The sequence below is a fragment of the Borostomias antarcticus genome (assembly GCF_949987555.1).
Source record: "Borostomias antarcticus genome assembly, contig: scaffold_60, whole genome shotgun sequence".
Lineage (NCBI taxonomy): Eukaryota > Metazoa > Chordata > Actinopteri > Stomiiformes > Stomiidae > Borostomias > Borostomias antarcticus.
Genome location: NW_028175837.1, coordinates 1 through 20178, shown reverse-complemented (window position 1 = coordinate 20178; position 20178 = coordinate 1). Strand labels below are relative to the sequence as shown.

The window sequence follows — 20178 nt, the reverse complement described above, 5'->3', positions numbered from 1 at the left end:
CTCAGAGAAAACAAATAGGCTGTTGCCTCAATGTATTCCCCAGACCAGCTGCTGCATTTGTTATGCTCTGTCCCAAACCCCAACAGTATTCCTTCACTGTTAGATGGTGTGACTCGGTGCATTTGCTGTCGGATGCAGAAGGCTGGTCTTGTCTGACCCCCCCCCCACCCCTCCTCTATCTCAATCCCTAAAAACACCTCCTGACAGCTCAAATCCCCCTCTCCTCCCTCCAATACACCTCTCCTGTGATAAGTACACAGGGAAAGTAAAGTGAAGAGGATGAGATATATTATTCATCATCCCAGGCCTCTTCTCTCTTCTTGTAAAATTAAATACACAACACTCATGTCCTCTGACTAGGGCTGCAAAATTCCAGCACTATTCAAAGTTGGAAACTTTCCATGGGAATTAAAGGGGATTTAAGGGAATTAACGGGAATAAACAGGGAATTTTGGGGTTATTTATACCAACTGTATATTTACCTTGTCATAAACAGAGATAAATATAAACATTTTGATTTGTCATAACCAGACATTTTTAAAATGTCATTTTTAGCTTAATCTATTTGTGAGTAGAACTTTAATGAATTCTACAGCCCTCAGTGTGCAGGATGCTAGGAATTAGCTGTGCATGTGATGGAAGAATGCACAGTACAGGGTTGAAATTCAACTGAATTTGCATTAAATCAGGTTGTTCTAACCGAGATCATGCTGCAAGATCTAGAGTTAAATTGCATGTTTTTCCCCAACTAGGCTACATGTATTTCCGTTATAAGGGTCTGTAGTGGTGTAGCGGTCTAATACATCGTGTTCGGGTGCAGCTGCCCACTGGGAACCGGTGGTCTCGCCAGACCCGAGTATGACTGGATCGGAGAGGGAGTGGCCTATTGGGCCGCCGTTCCCCAGGGGTGGTTAGTTTAATCTCGGCTTGAGGGTTCGTTGCCCAACAGCAACCCTGTCTGGTGTTGGAACTACGGTTGCGAGCTGAGATAGTCAAGGAGTTGTCTCTCCCTTTCACAATGCCAACCAGCCGGGTTGTGTGACGAATCCTCAAAAGTTAGTAGGGAGTAATTGGACACTAGGTCAGGGTCAATTGGCTACCAAATTGGATGAAAACAGGATAAAATCCTAAAATAAGTATATAAAATAAAATAACAATTTTAAGCTGTTATATGCTACAAAAAATTTCAACATTTCCAAAATTACCAAGCTTAACTCCCCATGGTAAATCTCTGTAAAGTTTCCGGAAATTTAAAGGAATTTTTTTGGCACTTTGCAACACTGCCTCTGACACTGACGCGCGCACACACACACACGGTAAAAACCCAAGCACACACACATGGTTTTACAGGGGTGTCCATGCGGAGGCAGAGGATCGTGTATCCTCGACCCCCCCGGCCCTCAGGGGCCCTCTTCATCTATCCACCTCAAAGCCGTAATGAACGGCCTTAAAAGTCCCATACGAGGCGACAGGGTTACTGCCGGAGATTTACACACTGGCGGGCGTACACACAGGACAGCAGCCCACTGCACACCTACAGTAGGCTATAATGAGCAATACAAATGCACAGGTGAAGTACAACAGATTGAGATCAATAGCCCAGTCCGCTGGTCATTAGTGGTAAAAGAAAGCCAGGAACTGTAAATAAAGTCTCTCTCTCTCTCTCTCTCTCTCTCCCTCCCTCTCTCTCTCCCTCCCTCCCTCCCCATAGCCGTTGGGAGAATTGCCCCGCAGGGATTGCAAGTGCCTAAGACGTGGTTTCAGATAAAACCCCAAGCTAACACATTCTCATGATTGCATTCAGATTCCAGAACCGATTGAATGTGCACCGTTTCTTCAACGACGCCATATATAAAGGAGAGAGAGAGGGAGGGAGGGAGGGAGGGATGTCTGAAGGAGATTCAACACAATAGAATCACAATCGGTAGTCACATTAACATGGCACGGCGGACCAAATTGGTTCCTTTACATGTAGCCTATTATCACAGTGTCTGTGTGTGAGAATGTGCTTTGAATGTGCTTGTGATTTGTGAGTGATGTCTTTCCTGGAGCATCTCCCTCTCCCTCCCTCACACAGACGCAGAGTAACTCTGGCCGCTATTCCCGTGGCAGAACACTGCCCTCCAGCAGGCAGGAGAAGCGTGACTGGGACAAGACCAGCCTCTCACAAGTGGGTTAGAATACTAATGGACTGGAGTAGCCTGGCAAATGGGTCAGGATGAGCTGAATGCTAACTAGGCTATCTTGGAGTCGTCTCCTTCCAATAGGTGTGAACGCCAAGTAGTTTAGCTTGCACCAGAGTGACCTCGCACATATTAGGATGAGCTAGAGTGAAAGACTGGCCAGATTATTTTCTCTGCCTCCAACGTGTGTGTACGTCTCGCGCACTCTCTCTCGCACACACAAACAGACACACTTGATTTGGAAGAAGGACTGATATAGTGTGGCAATGCTGCCCTCTGGTGACCAGCAGTTGAACTACATCCTTGTGATACCCTTATTGAGTGTGTGTGGGGGGGGGGGCATATTTGTATGTGTGGGTCTGAAGGGACTCAGTATTAATATGTATGCATGGCAAACAGATCAATAGAATTAAGAAGGTCAGAGGTAGCTGATGAGGGACTGCCAGCTAAATACATTGATCATTCTTGACTGTCCTAATGACGCGCATGTGTACAAACGCACGCATGCACACACACCAAGACAGATGAGAGACCAACACACTGATCACATTTAAGTTGTCATAATTAACTCCACAGGAGCAACTGTGATGATAGCAAGCGTCCATTAAGTAGATAAATTATTCAAACGTCGGGAGAGAAAGTTCCAAGACGGAGGAGTGCGGGCTGCCGGCAGTCGGAGCCTAATTGCAGCCTTTTCCTGGAAACTGCTCACATTAAGAGCCGTAATGGCGAGCCCACGAGACCGCGCTCAGACGCGGGGGCTACTAGGAGCTTTCACATCATTAAACGGACCTTGACTTTGTGCCGTCAATGACTCCCCTAAACGGGTAACGGATATAATTGATCTTTGAATAAAAAGCACGCTGGAGGTGAAGCGGAGTGAGGGGACACAGGGGCCGGTCGGACGCCGTCTGTCCTAGAGGGATTTTTTTTTTTTTAATTGTCCAGCATCATTTCAACATCTCACCACATGAGACCGAGATACAGAGGGAAGGGCAGCTATAATTGAATTGGCATCATTCATGTTCTACATGCCGTGTCACTCGTTCCTTACAGATCCACACGGTCTCCCTGCTGATAATGCAGGTTGATGACGGCAGCTCCCCTCTCTGTGCTGTACTGTGATGTTACATAAAACATGGCCGCCGTCTGAGGGGATCTCAACTGTAGAGCAGATTATTTGAGTTGACATTTCTTTAGTACTGTCATTACACAATAATGATAGTCTGATCACTCCCTCTGTGTGTGTGTGTGTGTGTGTGTGTGTGTGTGTGTGTGTGTGTGTGTGTGTGTCGGGGTGGGTGCGGAGAGAGATTAGGGTATCCAAAATAAAAACAAGTCCAATATAAAATCAGTTTTGTGGCAGCCCTACTCAGTGCAACGAGATCAGCACCAATTACACACATCAGTCAATGTGAACAGTCCCCCCACCCCAGGGCCTGACTACTCTACTGCCCCCCACCCCAGGGCCTGACTACTCTACTGCCCCCCACCCCAGGGCCTGACTACTCTACTGCCCCCCACCCCAGGGCCTGACTACTCTACTGCCCCCGACCCCAGGGCCTGACTACTCTACTGCCCCCCACCCCAGGGCCTGACTACTCTACTGCCCCCGACCCCAGGGCCTGACTACTCTACTGCCCCCCACCCCAGGGCCTGACTACTCTACTGCCCCCGACCCCAGGGCCTGACTACTCTACTGCCCCCCACCCCAGGGCCTGACTACTCTACTGCCCCCCACCCCAGGGCCTGACTACTCTACTGCCCCCCACCCCAGGGCCTGACTACTCTACTGCCCCCCACCCCAGGGTCTGACTACTCTACTGCCCCCCACCCCAGGGCCTGACTACTCTACTGCCCCCCACCCCAGGGCCTGACTACTCTACTGTCCACTGGTGACCTGACTGATGCTCCATCTTGATTTCTACCATGGTCCCATCTGAATTTCTTTAAAATAACGTTGAGTATTTGCTTAAGCCTGGCTATTCTATTGCTTGTATCTTAGGACGATTTCACTGGTTCAGTAACTCAACCCAGAGACGAGACCCCATGAATCTCTTGTGGTTCGACCAACAGTTGACTCAGGTCCCTCCCTCACACCATCAGCAGGGTGATGGGTCCCCTCGGGTTCTGTCCCCACGTGGGTCGTCCAAACGCTCTTTGCAACCTGGTTAGATAGGTGACTGGTTGGTTCTCTGAGGGACTCCGCAGATCCAGGATTGTACACATATACAAGAGGAAGAGTCTGTTTGCTTGTGGGCTTCAGAAGAAGGTCTCCCGACACAGAGGGCAGGTGGACTTGTTGCTGGAGGTGAACCACTTGTACTGTGAAGGGAGTGGGTGGGGGAGAGAGAGAGAGGGAGAGAGGGAGAGAGAGAGGGAGAGAGAGGGAGAGAGAGAGAGAAAGAGAGAGAGAGGGGGCAGAGAGAGTGAGAGAGACAGAGAAAGAGAGAGACAGATCATTTTAATGTACTGTGATAGTAGGGAGAGATGACAATAGCAGAGATGCAATACACCTGTGATCAGATTATAGAGATACCAGACAATACCTCACTGAACATTAAGATTAAATTAATGTGTGTTTCTCACCAGACGTGTCTGTGTGTGTGTGTGTGTGTGTGTGTGTGTGCGTGCGTGCGTGTGGTGTGTGTGTGTGCGTGTGTATCTCACCAGGCAGGCAGAGTGGAATTTCTTCTTACAGGTGCGGCAGGCTTTCTTGGGTAGAGAGTAGTTGGAGCCGTGGATGACAGAGAAGCAGATCATGCAGTCCTCCACCCCCTCGAAACGCTTGTCCACGTTGTTCTTCCATAGAGCCAGGCCCTCCATGATGCTTCCGTTCTACACGCACGCACACGCACACACACACACACACACACACACACGTACAGGAGGCATGCTTAACATAAAAACATTCTGATCGAGCAAGGCACAACACAACGATCAGTGTGTGTGTGTGTGTGTGTGTGTGTGTGTGTGTACCTAGTCCTACCTGGTGTGTGTGTGGTTATGTGTCCGTAGTCCTACCCAGTGCGTGCGATAGGCGCTGGTGTGTGTGTGTGTGTGTGGTTATGTGTCCGTAGTCCTACCTAGTGTGTGAGGTAGGGCTGTCAAATAAATATTTGAACTTCAAATATAACTTTGAATATAAGTCTACTACAAGCCGTCGACTTTGGGGACAAAATGCACAATCGATCATCAAAATGTAGATTAGATTAGCAGGCTACCGCCAAGCAGCGGCGTCACACAGCCTCCCGAGTCCCGCCCCTCTTCTAATCACGCCAAAACACATCCCATGTTAGTATTCGTTCTTTCCAACACGGGCAAAAAACAGCCAAACGAGGTGCTGGTGTGTGGGTGTGTGTGTGTGTGTAGCCCTACCTGGTGTGTGAGATGGATGCTGGTGTGTGCACATCCGTAGTCCTACCTACTGTGTGTGTTTGTCTGTGTTTCCCTAGTCTTAAATGGTGTGTGTGTGTGTGTGTGTCCGTAGTCCTACCTGGTGTGTGAGGTAGGTGCTGGCTGGTGTGTGTGTGTGTGTGTGTGTCCGTAGTCCTACCTGGTGTGTGAGGTAGGTGCTGGCTGGTGTGTGTGTGTGTCCGTAGTCCTACCTGGTGTGTGAGGTAGGTGCTGGGGTGTGTGTGTGTGCGTGCGTGCGTGCGTAAGCCTACCTGGTGTGTGAGGTAGATGCTGGTGTGTGTGTGTGGTGGTGTGTGAGTCCGTAGTGATGAATTGGGCTGATTTTCTGAGAAATGTCTTTTAATCTGATCCTGTTAGCTATTTCTAAATTATGATGATTGACCCCTAAGTATGGCTGTCGGCTGGAGTTTTCTGTCTCTCTTCCGTAGACTTATGAGATAAAGATGACATTCTTGGGGCTGGTACATTCTGTGCCAAACAGAAATTGTTGTGGTTAGAGTCAGAGCTGGACGCAGAGGCGCCGAAGCTTATCTTGACCTTGCAAGGCCAGAAGCCACATGAGACCAGACCAGTCTGATCGGGGAAGAAGGAGGGTGGAACGACCTCGAACCATAAGAACCGTGCTCGAGCTCAGATGCTTTGATTTGAGTTCAGACAGCATACAGACAGGTCAGCTGTACATTAGACTATATGCCACCGTCTTTTGCATTTTAAACCTTCTGGAATAAACAGCTTTTGATTGTCGCTCAAATCCTGTGTTGGAGAGATTTATTTGGGATACATAAGAACAAGGAGACACTGGACTGTGTGGTATAATGTGAGATTGGGGGCCGCTGAGCGTAAATGGAGGAAAGGCAAGCTCCCAGAGGACCTTCTTAATTTCCAATCTCTTCTTTCCACATTCTCCTCCTCCCTGTCTGCTGTTAAAGCTGCTTTCTTCCGCTCTAAAATCCTAACCTCTGCAATCCAATCCTAAAAAACTCTTTGAAACCTTCTCTTCACTACTCCAGCCCCCACCTCCTACTCCCAAGTCTCTGGGTGCTTGGCTGACATCTCGGAGTGGATAACGACAGATCACCTCAAACTCAATCTGGAGAAGACTGAGCTGCTGTTCCTCCCGGGGAAGGGCTGCCCGCACCGGGACCTGGCCATTACCATTGAAGACACAGTGGTGACCCCGACTCGGACTGCGAGGAATCTGGGTGTGACCCTGGATGACCAACTGTCGTTTTCCGCACATATCACATCCGTCACACGCTCCTGCAGATTCATGCACTACAACATCAGGAGGATTCGCCCTTTCCTCACTGATGAAACGCCGCAGATTCACAGACCGAATTGCCTTTGAAAAGACCCGTGGGGGTCAGAAGCTAGATGTGTGTATATATACATTCTAGGGAAGCGTTGTTGGTTAGGTCACTGTGATAAAACCATACCGTGTGTAACCCAAAACCTTATCTGCTCAGCAGAAGTGCTGGAGCAGTTCTTTCTCACTCACCGACTCAGCCCCTCCCCTACACAGCCACAAGAGCCAAACTACAGTCAGCCAGTCGCTTGACTATCAGCGAGAGCAGAGTAGGCTTAGGGAGGGGAGTCGGAGGAGGAGATAGAACACCAGTCAATGACTGGCCGAGGTCTGTCTCATCTTACCAAAGTGAGCCCGTCCCACTGCAGGGGGCAGGGCTGACAATGCCGTCAGATGAGGACAGAAATGACGAGAGGTTAAAGGAGGAGCCCTAGTTTTCCGCCCCCTCCTCACAAGCTCAAGAGAGAGAGGAGGGATCGTACTGTAGATGTAACACTCCTACCAGCTGTTTCGAACTGGCGCCCCCTACGATCGGGGGGTGTTACTGTCGGTGCAGATGGCAATCTTGAATGCTGGTCGGCTAGTGTAAAACATCCACGTGATGTGAACATGGCTCAGGCCAGTCACCCATTGATCGCAATCACCACCAAGGTCAAGAGAGTAGAGGAGAAAGCCAGAGCTCCACAGATCCCATTCAGAGCTAGGGATGACAAATGAGAGCGCTGTCATTTTTGTGGGAGCAGAGGCTCAGCTTTCACCCTCACACGGCTCCCCACTAGGCCTATCAGTAGCTGCTGCCGCTCCGTGTCCAAGGCCGCCCTGTTACAAAAGCCAGAAGGCCTGTGTACCACCTTGAACGGACGCCAACATGTAGAGTTCCTCCTTGATGCGAGGGGGGGTGGCTATCATCACTCTTCATTGCTGTCTGGAGGGAACCGACACCAAAATGAGAGAGCGAAAGCAAGGCATGCATGGTGAAGGGGGAGAGCCTATTTTGGGTGAGAAAAACCAGGCTATTCCTGCTGGAATAGGGATCCGTGTCTCTCATGACCTCTGTGTGGGTGGGGCCGGTAGGATAACCCCTACTGGGCCTTGATGTGTTAACAAATAGATTCATCCCTTCAGTTCCAAAAAGGGAAAGTTAAATGGAGTTTGAGTTGGGTAAACAAACCTGACCTTGCAGAGTTGCCAATCTGGGCAAAAGACAAAAATGATAGAAGGTTTCTGAAGAAAACTCACAGGGCCTCCAACAGCCCAGTGTGGCCTGTGTTGAAACCTTCAGGTGAACGGCGCTCTGTGTGAACTACAGAGTGGCCAATGAGTATGTGGATAAGATAGCGCCCCTAGTGGAGACCGGTCCACCATTTTCAGTGCCTTGAAACCTGAACACCATGGGTTTCAGTCATCGACATGACACAAGGCTTTTATAGAGTCCCTCTTGCAGAAGAGGTGCAACCGTGGACAGCTTCAATATCAGTACACTTGAAACCAATGGGTTTACACAACTTCCCAACCATCTATCATCAGGCGTTGCGTAATCACCTACGCGAAATGCCTCCCATCACTTTCCATTCAAAGGGCAAGACTGCAAACATCCATGTAGTCAGTCGGTATGCACATGGCATGACTTGATAGCTTTGGAAACAGAGAGGTTTCCTGTCAGCATTTAGGGACGCCCATTAAGAATGGAGAGTTGGTCAGGGAGCTCATGGAGGCCATCAGCCTTCCAAAAAGAGGTGAAAGTGATTAAGGTCAACGGACACTCTCGTGGAGACACTCCCGAGAGTCTAGGTAACACTCTGGCTGACCAAGCAGCAGAACAGTCAGCTCGAGAGAGAGAGAGAGAGAGAGAGACCACACAAGAGCATTTGTCCTCAGCCCAACCTGCACCCCCGTATCAGATTGACACTATCTCTGACATAAGGTGATGCAGGCAGAGACTGATAGCCCTTTTCCACCAAAAGAACACTGGTTTGTGAACCGGTTTGTTTCAAAATTCCTGGAACCTTGGTTCTGTCCAGAGAACGGGCCCGCGTTTCGACCAGTTTTGAGCCGAACCGTTGTACGCCAGGCCACGCCCATGATGTCGTCACGGTTCGCACTGAAAAACCTACTATTTTGTGGTGCCGGTTCGGAACCAGCTTTCGGATTCCAGAACTCATTTATTTTTGGTCGAAATGCTCGGAACCATTCAAAATTAGGTTTGCGAAACCGGCACCGAACCGGTTCCCTCTTGGTGGAAAAGGCCTATGAGAGGGGGGAGGTGTGGACATGGATGGAGAATGGGGCAGAAATGGACTCAGTAGAAGTGTGGCGACAAGGTCAGAAATTGGTTGCACCACAACGGTTGCTCCCTTATCTGGCAACACAGATTCATTCCACTGTTCTTATCATCCTCAGAGTAGTGGTATCAGACTGAAAGAATGAACTGTGTCATCAGGGAGAGACTCACAAGTCATACGGAGGGCGAGTTTGGCCAGTCTCGTGCTTTGCTTCATTCGAGCAACACAATCAGGAGACGGGCCTTAGCCCTTTTGAGGTCATCTGTGGCAAGCAGATGTTCATGTCACTAGTGATGCGTTGAGTGGTTACTGTGAGAATTGAGCATGGCTGTGGCCAGGGCTCACAAACAGTTGCTGGCAGCATGGAGCGAGATCCCCGAGGGGGGACATGCTCTAATCCCAGGCCAGTACATGATGATAAATACGTTTCAAAGAAGAGACATTAGATGCGAAGAGGGAGGAGCCTTATCAGACCTGGCTCATCACCCACACAGCAGTTAAGGTAGTAGGGAAACCCAACTGGAGCCAAGCTAGTCAATGCAAGGTGGTAGCGCCACCAGACACAGATTAGACTGAGTACACCTCAAAGTAAACACACCCTCGTAGAATGGGATAAATAGTAGAGCCAACCATTCCAGACTCAAAACATTGTGGTAGAATAGTGTCCAGGCTTAGCACCCCAAAACTAGGGACAGCCGTGGCAGCTGTTGTTCGAGCAACGAGTCCTTGAGCTAAAGATCCATACGTCTAGGATGGGGGCCCACTCAGGATGAAGACAGCAAATTGGAGAATTATGTCGCGTAATGTTTCAATTTGTTCCCACTGTTGGGATGACTGTAGCGCTGCTAAAGGGCTAGAGAGAATGGGTGCTAAGACCGTAGGCAGGTTTAGAATGGACCTTCACAAAAGGTTGAAGTCTGGAATCGCGGTGGCTCTTTTAAGAAATGAAACAAGGTTATTGTTGTCAGAACCTAGATCTGGTCTAAGTGAGAGAGAGTGAGAGACATGCTCTCACAATCAGTCGTGGAATGAATGATACTGTCGCAGTTTTCTTGTGTTTTTCTGTGCTAACAGTTGGAGTTGGAGAGAAGGACTTCCGGGTTGACTTGGGACACGGGTGACCAACGTGTGCCGGAGTTCAGCAGGGAAAACTAAACTACTCCGGGTGGAGACGGCGACAACCAAGACGGGACACTTGAACTTTTACACCACACACCCCATACAATAACCTTTTCATCCTCCATTCACAGCTTGCTGGTCGGGGACAGGGCGTCGATGCTGTAACTGTGAAGTGTGTGGGTTGTTGTTACACTGTGAATAAAACTCCAGGTTGCACTTGAGATATACTCATCAAAACAGGGACAGGGGTATTGTGAAGGGTATTTTGTTAAAAAGATTCTGTATCTCTGGGCTGGGGACACTCGGATTTGGAGTAATTTTCCTTTCACAGCAGATACACACAGAAATTAAAGAACGTCTCTCAGGGAGAAGACACGTCGATTTTGAACTCACAGACTAAGAGTTGGGTGGTTTCAAGTTGCTATCATGAAGGGTTTGTGTCTTATCATCCTGTGGTTTTCTGTAGTTAGACCAACACACTCAGCTGTGGAGAACCTCGCTTTGAAGTGGGTTATGAGGTAGCTACGTCAGTCAAGAAGGTGTTATCATGTTTTGTGTGTATGCAGATGCCAAACTCCCAAGCGAGTGCCTCAAATGGCACACCCCTTTAACTCTACTTTAATGATACGATACATCAACCGTCTCAGGGAAGTAGCAGACGCTGAATTAGAAAGAGGGATTGCTCAAGTAATGGTGTTAGTTTCTACTCTGCAGGGACCTACAGAGAACGTGGGGTCTGGGAAGATATTTTGCTTTTCTTTGCGCCGAGTGTGGGGGTCGAATTATTAGTGACGGACATTGAGAAACTTGCATTTGCATTGGCATTTGGGACATTGTCCAACAGAAAAACTGATGCTTTAGGTTTGATTGATGAGGAAATGTCTAGCATGCGGAAGGCGGTGATTGAGAACCGTATGGGATTGGATCTGAGCTTCGCACATCGGCGAGGTGTCCCATTTCACAGATCTGTTTGGTTGGTTGCAGGGCAATCCGCTCATATCTTTCTTACTGCAGCTAGCGGCACCGTTTGTTGTGGCTGTGGTAATGATAGCGACACTTGTTTACACATCTCGCTGTATCCTTAGCAGGGCATGTTCTGGAGGAAGGTCATGTTCGCACGTCGGTAGACTGGAGATGAGAGGTCCAGTGCCTGCAGGTTTTCTGTAAGAATGTTCTAAGTGAGACAGGTGAAGCTATGCTATGTAGGGCGTACCTGTATGGATGTTAGGTTCATACATGAAGTAACCTAATAGGTAGTTATTTTGTTTTCCTTTGAAATTGTAATCCTGCTAGAGGAAGCAATGATTGGGTTATTATGTAACTGTTCATCTGTTTATCTAGATTTTTCAAGATACCCATCCACATCCATTGTATGACCAAAACGGTGGTAGAGCAATTATCAACTTTCTCGAAAATGCTAGTTTTAACATTTTGATCTGAATCATTGTACATGATCACAAGTAACCCTAAAACAGGGCTAAACATGAATTTTCCCTTTACTATTCCTTTGTGTTCCTTCCGTGTGTGTGTTCGTAGTCCTACCTGGTGTGTGAGGTAGGTGCTGGTGTGTGTGTGTGTGTGTGTGTGTGTCCGTAGTCCTACCTGGTGTGTGAGGTAGGTGCTGGTGTGTGTGTGTGTGTGTGTCCGTAGTCCTACCTGGTGTGTGAGGTAGGTGCTGGCTGGTGTGTGTGTGTGTGTGTGTGTGTAGTCCTACCTGGTGTGTGAGGTAGGTGCTGGCTGGTGTGTGTGTGTGTGTGTCCGTAGTCCTACCTGGTGTGTGAGGTAGGTGCTGGTGTGTGTGTGTGTGTCCATAGTCCTACCTGGTGTGTGAGGTAGGTGCTGGTGTGTGTGTGTGTGTCCATAGTCCTACCTGGTGTGTGAGGTAGGTGCTGAGCTGCAGCATCCAGTTCCTCCACTGCTGGACGGCCACGCCCACCCTGCGGCCGCTCTCCACGCTGATGGAGCCCAGGGGGTAGTTCTGGGGCAGCTGGATCACCAGCTCGATGAATATGTTGTCCACTGAGTACGTGGCTACCACCTCCCTGGCCGCCGACCTCGCCTTCACCTGAGAGAGGGAGGGAGGGAGGGGGGGAGGAGGAGAGAGAGGGAGAGAGAGAGGGGGGGAGGAGAGAGGGAGGAAAGGAGAGGGATAGAGGGAGAAGAGAGGAGAGAGAGAAAGGGAGCAGAGGGGGAGAGAGAGAGGAGAGAGAAAACGAGATTGTGTGTCAAACCTGGTCTGAATAACACTTTGCCGGGTGGGTCTGGTACGTGGGATTTGCATACTTGGGAACAGCCATCTTCTTCCAATATGCCAGACAAGAGCAGAAATGCACAGAAATGTAAATTATTTCAAATAGTATTTGGACCCAGTTCTGATGTGTGCGAATCTGGGTCGGCCTAGTCTCAAACAGCACAACATTCACGACTCGAGCAGCATTGACAATGAGTCAATTTAAGTTCAAAATAGTCCAAGAAAAATACGTTTGAAATTGAGATGATATCGGAGTCATTTCCAGTGGATAAAGTCAGTGTTACATGGGGAATGAGCCCATTTTAACTCAAGGTAATGCTATTGCGGTTCTATGAGACATGCACACACACACACACACACAAATGCACACGCCGTACGAACGCACGGACACACGCGCCCACGCGGCGGTTCTCTCCGCTAACAGCTATCCGGCTAAACAGCCGACGGCTAACGAGCTAGCGACTGTGCTGCGACTCACGGTCATGCTGTCGAAGGTCTGGGTGCTGGCGGCGACGGAGGAGATCTCCTGTGCCGAGAGCACGGGGCTGACATATCTGCTGGTGAACCTCTCCACCGTGGCGCTCACCCTCTTCTCCTGGCTGTTCCACCACAGCCTCACCATGGCCGGCAGGTCCTGCACCGCGCTGTAGTACACGCTGCAGGCCAGGTGGGGGAGCTCCCACTGCACGCCCTCGCACTCTGGACACAGGAAGGGAGGGAGGAGGGAGAGGGAGGAGAGAGAAGAGTGAGGGGAGAGAGAGAGTGAGGGAGGAGAGAGAGTGAGGGAGGAGAGAGAGAGAGGGAGGGAGGGGAGAGAGAGAGAGAGAGAGAGAGGGAAGGTGGAGAGTGAGGGAGAAAGAGAGGCGAGAGAGTGAGGGATGAGAGAGAGGGAGAGGAGAAAGAGAGAGTGAGGGAGGAGAGAGTGAGGGAGGAGAGAGAGGGAAGGAGGAGAGAGAGTGAGGGAGGAGAGTTGTGCATTATAGTTGTGTATTATCATGTTCATATCTCACACCAATTTTGTCTCAAACGATGGAAAAGACAAAAAACACAATTGGTCCTGTGTGTGTGTGCGAGCACAATACTCACTATCAACAGCCAGCGACAGGCTCTCGGTGAAGAAGGTCTTGGTCTCCTTGGCAACAGCCTCCGCCCCCTGTGCGGGGTAGGAGGGGTTTTCAGGCATGAGCCGGAAGAGGTGGAGGAGGAGCTTGTGGAGGGAGCGGCTCTTCTTCAGGTACAGAGAGTACTGCACACGCAACTGCAGACGGAACACAAAGGACAGGATGTGACCTCACACAGACAGCACGTGACAGGATGTGACCTCACACAGGACAGCAAGTGACAGGATGTGACCTCACACAGGACAGCACGTGACAGGATGTGACCTCACACAGGACAGGACATGACAGGATGTGGTCTCACACAGGACTAGGGCTGTCAACTGAGCTCAGAAATGATATTTGATTTTGACAAAATAAATGATATTTGATATTTAAGAGAGAAACTCTTAGAAACTCTCAGAAAATCAAATATTTTCAATTATTATTATATAATTAAGCAATAAACCACGAGAGGCCGTATGTTATAGTGATTTTATAACAGCTAGGGGGCGTTGTTAGGCACGACGCGAAGCGGAGCGGTTACTACAGGTATTAGTGTAAAATAAACACACAGCAATGTAAAATATTAACATTTATTCAAAACGAAGCATCATTCCCTCAATTCCACCGAGCAAAATAGTTCCCCTAACAAAAGCGTTGCCAAGCAACAACAACTACAATGCATTGGATCAAATGGGAGGCGCGTTAATACTGAAAATGGAATGATATGCGGTCCCAGGTGTGTGTTACAAAGTATTTTAACACGGCTTCCAGCCAATCAATCAAGAACCAGAACTAACCGTTGTATAATTTTGCATAGAAAATCACGCATACAATGGAACTGCCAATACGAGTTCTAACCACACTCACCACCTACTGCACAGAACTTTAGTGTCAGTCTCTGTGTTCAGGGAATTCAAGTAACGTTAATACCCAGTCAACATGGGTGACATTTAGCGCAAATAGGATCCTCTCATTAGGCCTATAGTCTAGCCAACTGAAAACAAAACAAGAGGAATAACCGTAGTGCTGGACCACTTGATCGTGTTCAGCGCTAGTTTAAATCCCCCTGTCAGTCTGATTGGCTGGTTGTTTGTAAATGTCATCTTAAATGTTGTCCTGTACTGTATTTGTTTTTTCTTTCCCCGGGCTGCGCCCCAGGCCGATGTACAACTTGGATGGGGGGCGCATTATAAATCAAAATATCATATCATATCAATGTTGCCTGCCAGCTGCCGAGAAGACGTGTACAGATCTTACGTTAGTAACTCAGGGTATTTCCTCGCCATCTAGATAGTTAGATAGATACTGCAGATACAGTCGTTTGGCTGTTTTTTGGCCATGTTGAAAAGAATGAATACTAAAGTCATGTGATTAGAAGAGAGGCGGGACTCAGGAGGCTGTGTGACGCGGCTGCTTTACGTCAACCAAGGAAGAAAGGAAGGAAGGACGCGAAGGTTCTGGGGGAGTTGAGAGGGACAGACGGTCGTGCTGGGACTCACGTGGGAGGGCGAGGACTTGAAGAAGGTCAGGAGGAGTTTCCAGGCTAGCAGGTATCCCAGGATGCACGAGTACTCCACGCTGAGGGGCTGGACCACGGCGAACTCTCCCACCTGCACGCCTGCCAGGATGCTCTCACACAGCTCCTCACAGGCACACAGCACGGACATCAGCGCCGCCGGGGGAGACCTGCACACACACGGGATAACGCACACACGCGCGCACACACACACATACACACACACACACACGTACACACACACGTACACACACGCACGCGCACACGCACGCACGCACACGCACACAAACAGACAAATATACACAGTATTACACACAATCTTCTATGACTAAGGAAGGAGATAAACACACACAGACATACACAGAATAAGACACAACCTTCTATGACTAAATAAGGAGATAAAAACTCACACACACAAACACACACATACACACACACAAACATAACCTTCTATGACTAAATAAGGAGATAAAAACTCACACACACAAACACACAAACACACACAAACATAACTTTCTATGACTAAGGAATGAGATAAACACTCACTCTCTGGGGGTTCCCCGGTGCCTCAATGGGTTGGCAGCAGCGCGGGTTCGAAATCCGGCACACACCCTTTGTGTCTTCCCCTCTCTCTCTCTCTCTCTCTCTCTCTCTCTCTCTCTCTCTCACACCTTTCCTGTCTGTCCTCCTTCCACTGTCCTGTCCTAAAACTGTCCTATGCACACAAAAAAACTCTCTCACACACACTCACTCACACACACTCTTCTAGGAGACCAAGTGACTCACAGGCATGGTTCCTCTCCGTCGTCCTCAGCCTTGCTGCTGTCTCCCTCTCCGTCACACTCTGGGAGATGAGGCATCACTCTGCAGGACCACAAGCAATGACGTCAACAATTCTCTCTCTCACACACACACACACACACACACGCACGCACGCACGCACGCACACACACACACACACACACACACACACACACACGCTCACACAAACAGGTGCTCACACACATGCGCACACACACACGCTCACACAAATGGGTGCTCACACACGCACACACACCCATGCTCACACACTCACTCATACACACGCGCACACACGCATGCTCACACACTCACTCATACACACTCACACACACACACGCATGCTCACACACTCACTCATACACACTCACACACACACATGCTCACACACACACTCGCACACACGCATGCTCACACACTCACTCACACACACTCACACACTTACTTGTCCAGGGCGTGGTAGACGGCGAGCTGCAGCGGCCGGGCCTTGAACAGCAGCAGCGGGGCCAGGGTGTTGAGGAGCGTCTGCAGGGCGAGGGGGAGACTCGTCTTCTGGTCCGCCACCAAGCGCGCCGGCAGCGTGTTCCTGATGAGCTGCTGCACGGGCACCCAGGCCAGGGCCGCGCCCACGGACCGCAGCACGGCCAATGGGAAGAGAGGATCGTCCGGCTCGGTGAAGGCATCTACGGCACGGGAGGAGGGGACAAATTTAAAGTGATGCGGAGGGCGCAGGCAGACTGCCCGGGGAAGATGGTCTCCTCTACACACACACACACACACACACACACGCACACACATGCACACACGCACACACATACACACACGCACACACACACACACACACACACACACACACACACACACACGCGCACAGACACACACACACGCACACACACACCTGTGATTTTGACAGGCAGTGGTAGCATCAGACTGTAGATTCCCTCTACAAAGAAGTCAGTCCATTCTCCAGTCAGCTCCGGGGGCAGCTGTTCAGCCACTCCAGCAGGGGGCGATGTGAAGAACTGGTTGAGCTTCACTATGAGCTCTGCTTTCTCGCACACAAACAGCTGCACCCACGGGTTCCACAGAGAGCTGATGTTCTCACTGGCCGTCTGAGTGGGGGGAGCAGGAGAAGGATGAGAGAGAGAGAGAGAGAGAGAGAGAGAGAGATTAGGGTTAGAGATCTGAGACAGTTGGATGTATGACAATGGAGTGATATCTGCAGGCCATCTTACCTCCAGCCAGGCCAGCATAGAGCACAACAGGAAGTCCCACTGGCTGGCCCCAAGGATTGTGGGAAAATGAGTAACCAGCCGAGACAGGAAACGCATCATCTCCGCACTAAAGGTTAGCTGGGCTGCGGTCATCTTAGACAGATCACTGAAATACACACATACACACACACAGGTTCCTCTCCATGCTGTGTCTTTGTAATGCTGCTCCGTGTGTGTGTGTGTGTGTGTGTGTGAGAGTGTGAGTGTGTGCGTGTGTGTGTGTGTGTGTGTGTGTGTGCGTGTGTGTGTAAGACTTACCTGCTGAAGAGGAACCAGTCCTCCTTGCTGCTCCGCCATTCCATCAGGGTGGCCAGTACTGCCTGAAGGACCCCCTCATCTACAGGGGTCTCAGCTCTCAGACAGCACAGCAGCACAGCCAGACACCCACGCATACCTGAGACACACAACACACAGTCACTCTCTACGTGTGTGTGTGTGTGTGTGTGTGTGTGTGTGTGTGTGTGCGCGCACACACCCTTTTTGGGCTAGAAGATATACAGCTTATACAGCATACCCCTGCGAGTATGAGGTGTCACTCTATTTGTGTGTGTGTTTGTGTGTGTGTGTGTTCTTACTGTCATCCTCCTGCCAGTTGAGTATCCCAGCCGTTGCCCGGGCGATGAGTGTGACCCTCTGGTCTGTGCTGAGGGCGGGGCAGAGCACCTGGAGCGTGCTCAGTCTGCTCTCCGACAGCGGGAAGCAGCTGAGAACAAAAACAAACGCAACAGATTCAAGTCGCTCAAAGTCGTTCTCAAAGTAACGGACCGATGTGATTGTGATCACTTTTTCACTGGCCTTCTCAGGGTCCGAGCGCTGTCTGACCTGTCTGGGCTTCCGTAGAGAGTCTCCTGAGAGCCGCAGCGCTGTCACTGGCCATGTCTGTAGATCTCCCCATGTAGGTCTCTAGGGTCAGAGACCACAGACCGCCCTCCTCCATCGACCTGCAGAGAGACCACGCGCATGACGGACCTAGACGACGGAAAACTGCTAAAAACCTAAAAAGGTTGGAGCCTGGGATAGAGAGTGAGTGTTACTGGTAGACAGTGTGTTTCAGTGTGTGTGTGTGTGTGTGTGTGTGTGTGTGGTTTCCTTCCACTCAGGTTCCTCATTGCTTGCATCACACCACAGAACAGGTCACCGAAACACCACTCCCCAGCATCAGTGAAAATGTACACACATGCCTGCGTCAATGCATCTATGTTCCATCTCTGGAATGACCAGTATGCCTTTTCACTGTTGTCTGCTCACACACCAGATGTTGTTGTGCTTAATGAAGAGTCCAGAGAAGTGTCTGTATTAGAGATAGCATGCAGCTTTGATACCAGCCTCGAGGAAGCCTTTATGACTAAGGTCTTGAAATACCAACCTCTCGTAAATACCATCTCAGAGCTAGGCTACAGGTGAATACCATCTCAGAGCTAGGCTATAGGTAAATACCATCTCAGAGCTAGGCTATAGGTGTACACTACTTGTTTTCATATTTGGCAGCCTTGGACATGTTCATAGGTTGTGAAGAATCTAGGGAGAAATGTCTATAACATCTACAGTCTTAAAGTCAATGTAAGCTGTTTTTGTGTTTGTTTGTTTTCACGTGGACACTGTGTAGTCGATAGTGAGGGAGACAGCTGCTGCTGTGGCCGTTCAGGGTAGTGGGTGTCAAGAGGTCACACTTAGGCCACAGGGGGGGCCTCTCCTCTGGGGTATTAATGACACATCTCTATGGGACACTATAAACAGACACAACCGAGACTGACAACCAATGGTGATTAAGACATCATGTTAGGGTGACAGGCGACACATCTGTTTGGTCACTCCTCCACCAATCTAGCTTCACCTAAACGGGCAGGCCTAGGCGTGGGCCGAGAGAGCACTATTTAACGTCTCAACCAAACCTTGAGACTTCGATTTGGAAACGGTAGGCACTCGGCCGGACTGCTCCCAGAAGGCAGACACGCTGATAACACCATGCGGGGAGGGAAGTCTAAGGCCTTGACTTCGCGCCACAGCCGCAGCCAGCAGAGAAGCAGGGAGAGGGAGAGACGAGGGAAACATCCCAGAGAAGCAGGGAGAGAGAGAGACTAGGGAAACATCCCAGAGAAGCAGGGAGAGAGAGAGACGAGGGAAACATCCCAGAGAAGCAGGGAGAGGGAGAGACGAGGGAAACATCCCAGAGAAGCAGGGAGAGGGAGAGACGAGGGAAACATCCCAGAGAAGCAGGGAGAGAGAGAGACGAGGGAAACATCCCAGAGAAGCAGGGAGAGGGAGAGACGAGGGAAACATCCCAGTGTTCCTTGTGATTGTATCTTGGTACAATAAATCTATCATCTGTCGCCGCTTCCAATCTCGTGTTGGGTGATTTCATCAATGACTATCCCAACAAGAAGGCTATTAACATCGTGGTTCATAATTAGATGGTGCTGCAACTCTTATCAAGGCTTATAAAAAAATGTACACAACGCAGAGCAACAGAAGAAAAGACCTCAAAAGACAACAGTTGTTTGTCAGAGGACTACGTCTACTTGGGATGTCCAAGAAGGAAGCTAAAAGGCTCACCAAGTACTGCTCTGTCTCTGCAATTATTGGCAGCCGCCATATATGGCGTTCAACGTTGCTACTTGTACCCATGAGTGATGTGTTTTGTATGTGAAAGTCATTGTCCATGTTAATTGTGAGTGTAGACTAATCTGTGCCTTGAGTATTTGTGTCCCTGTATGCATTGTTTCATTATGTGGACATAAATAAATGATTACAATGTGTGTGTGTGTGTGTGTGTGTGTGTGTGTGTGTAGTAAGTGTACCTGGTGTTGAGAGTGAATGTTTCTGGTAGTGTATCTCTGTGTGTGTATATGTGTGCGTGTGAGAGTGTGTGTGTTTGTGTGTGTGTGGGTGTAGTAAGTGTACCTGGTGTTGAGAGTGAATGTTTCTGGTA

The 20178-nt window shown here is 49.6% G+C and overlaps 1 protein-coding gene across 1 annotated transcript; it reads right to left on the bottom strand.

Annotated features, from left to right (window-relative positions):
- Window positions 1–4067: 4067 nt before the first annotated feature.
- On the bottom strand, window positions 4068–17952 carry LOC311329158 (E3 ubiquitin-protein ligase listerin-like; the record flags this gene model as incomplete). The annotated part of the gene is made up of 12 exons (XM_084463034.1): window positions 4068–4508; window positions 4854–5021; window positions 12178–12372; window positions 13037–13257; window positions 13645–13816; window positions 15161–15347; window positions 15964–16041; window positions 16421–16658; window positions 16874–17087; window positions 17211–17355; window positions 17508–17643; window positions 17825–17952. Coding segments are annotated over 12 exons (1945 nt in total), but the record flags the coding sequence as incomplete, so codon positions are not given.
- Window positions 17953–20178: the final 2226 nt, after the last annotated feature.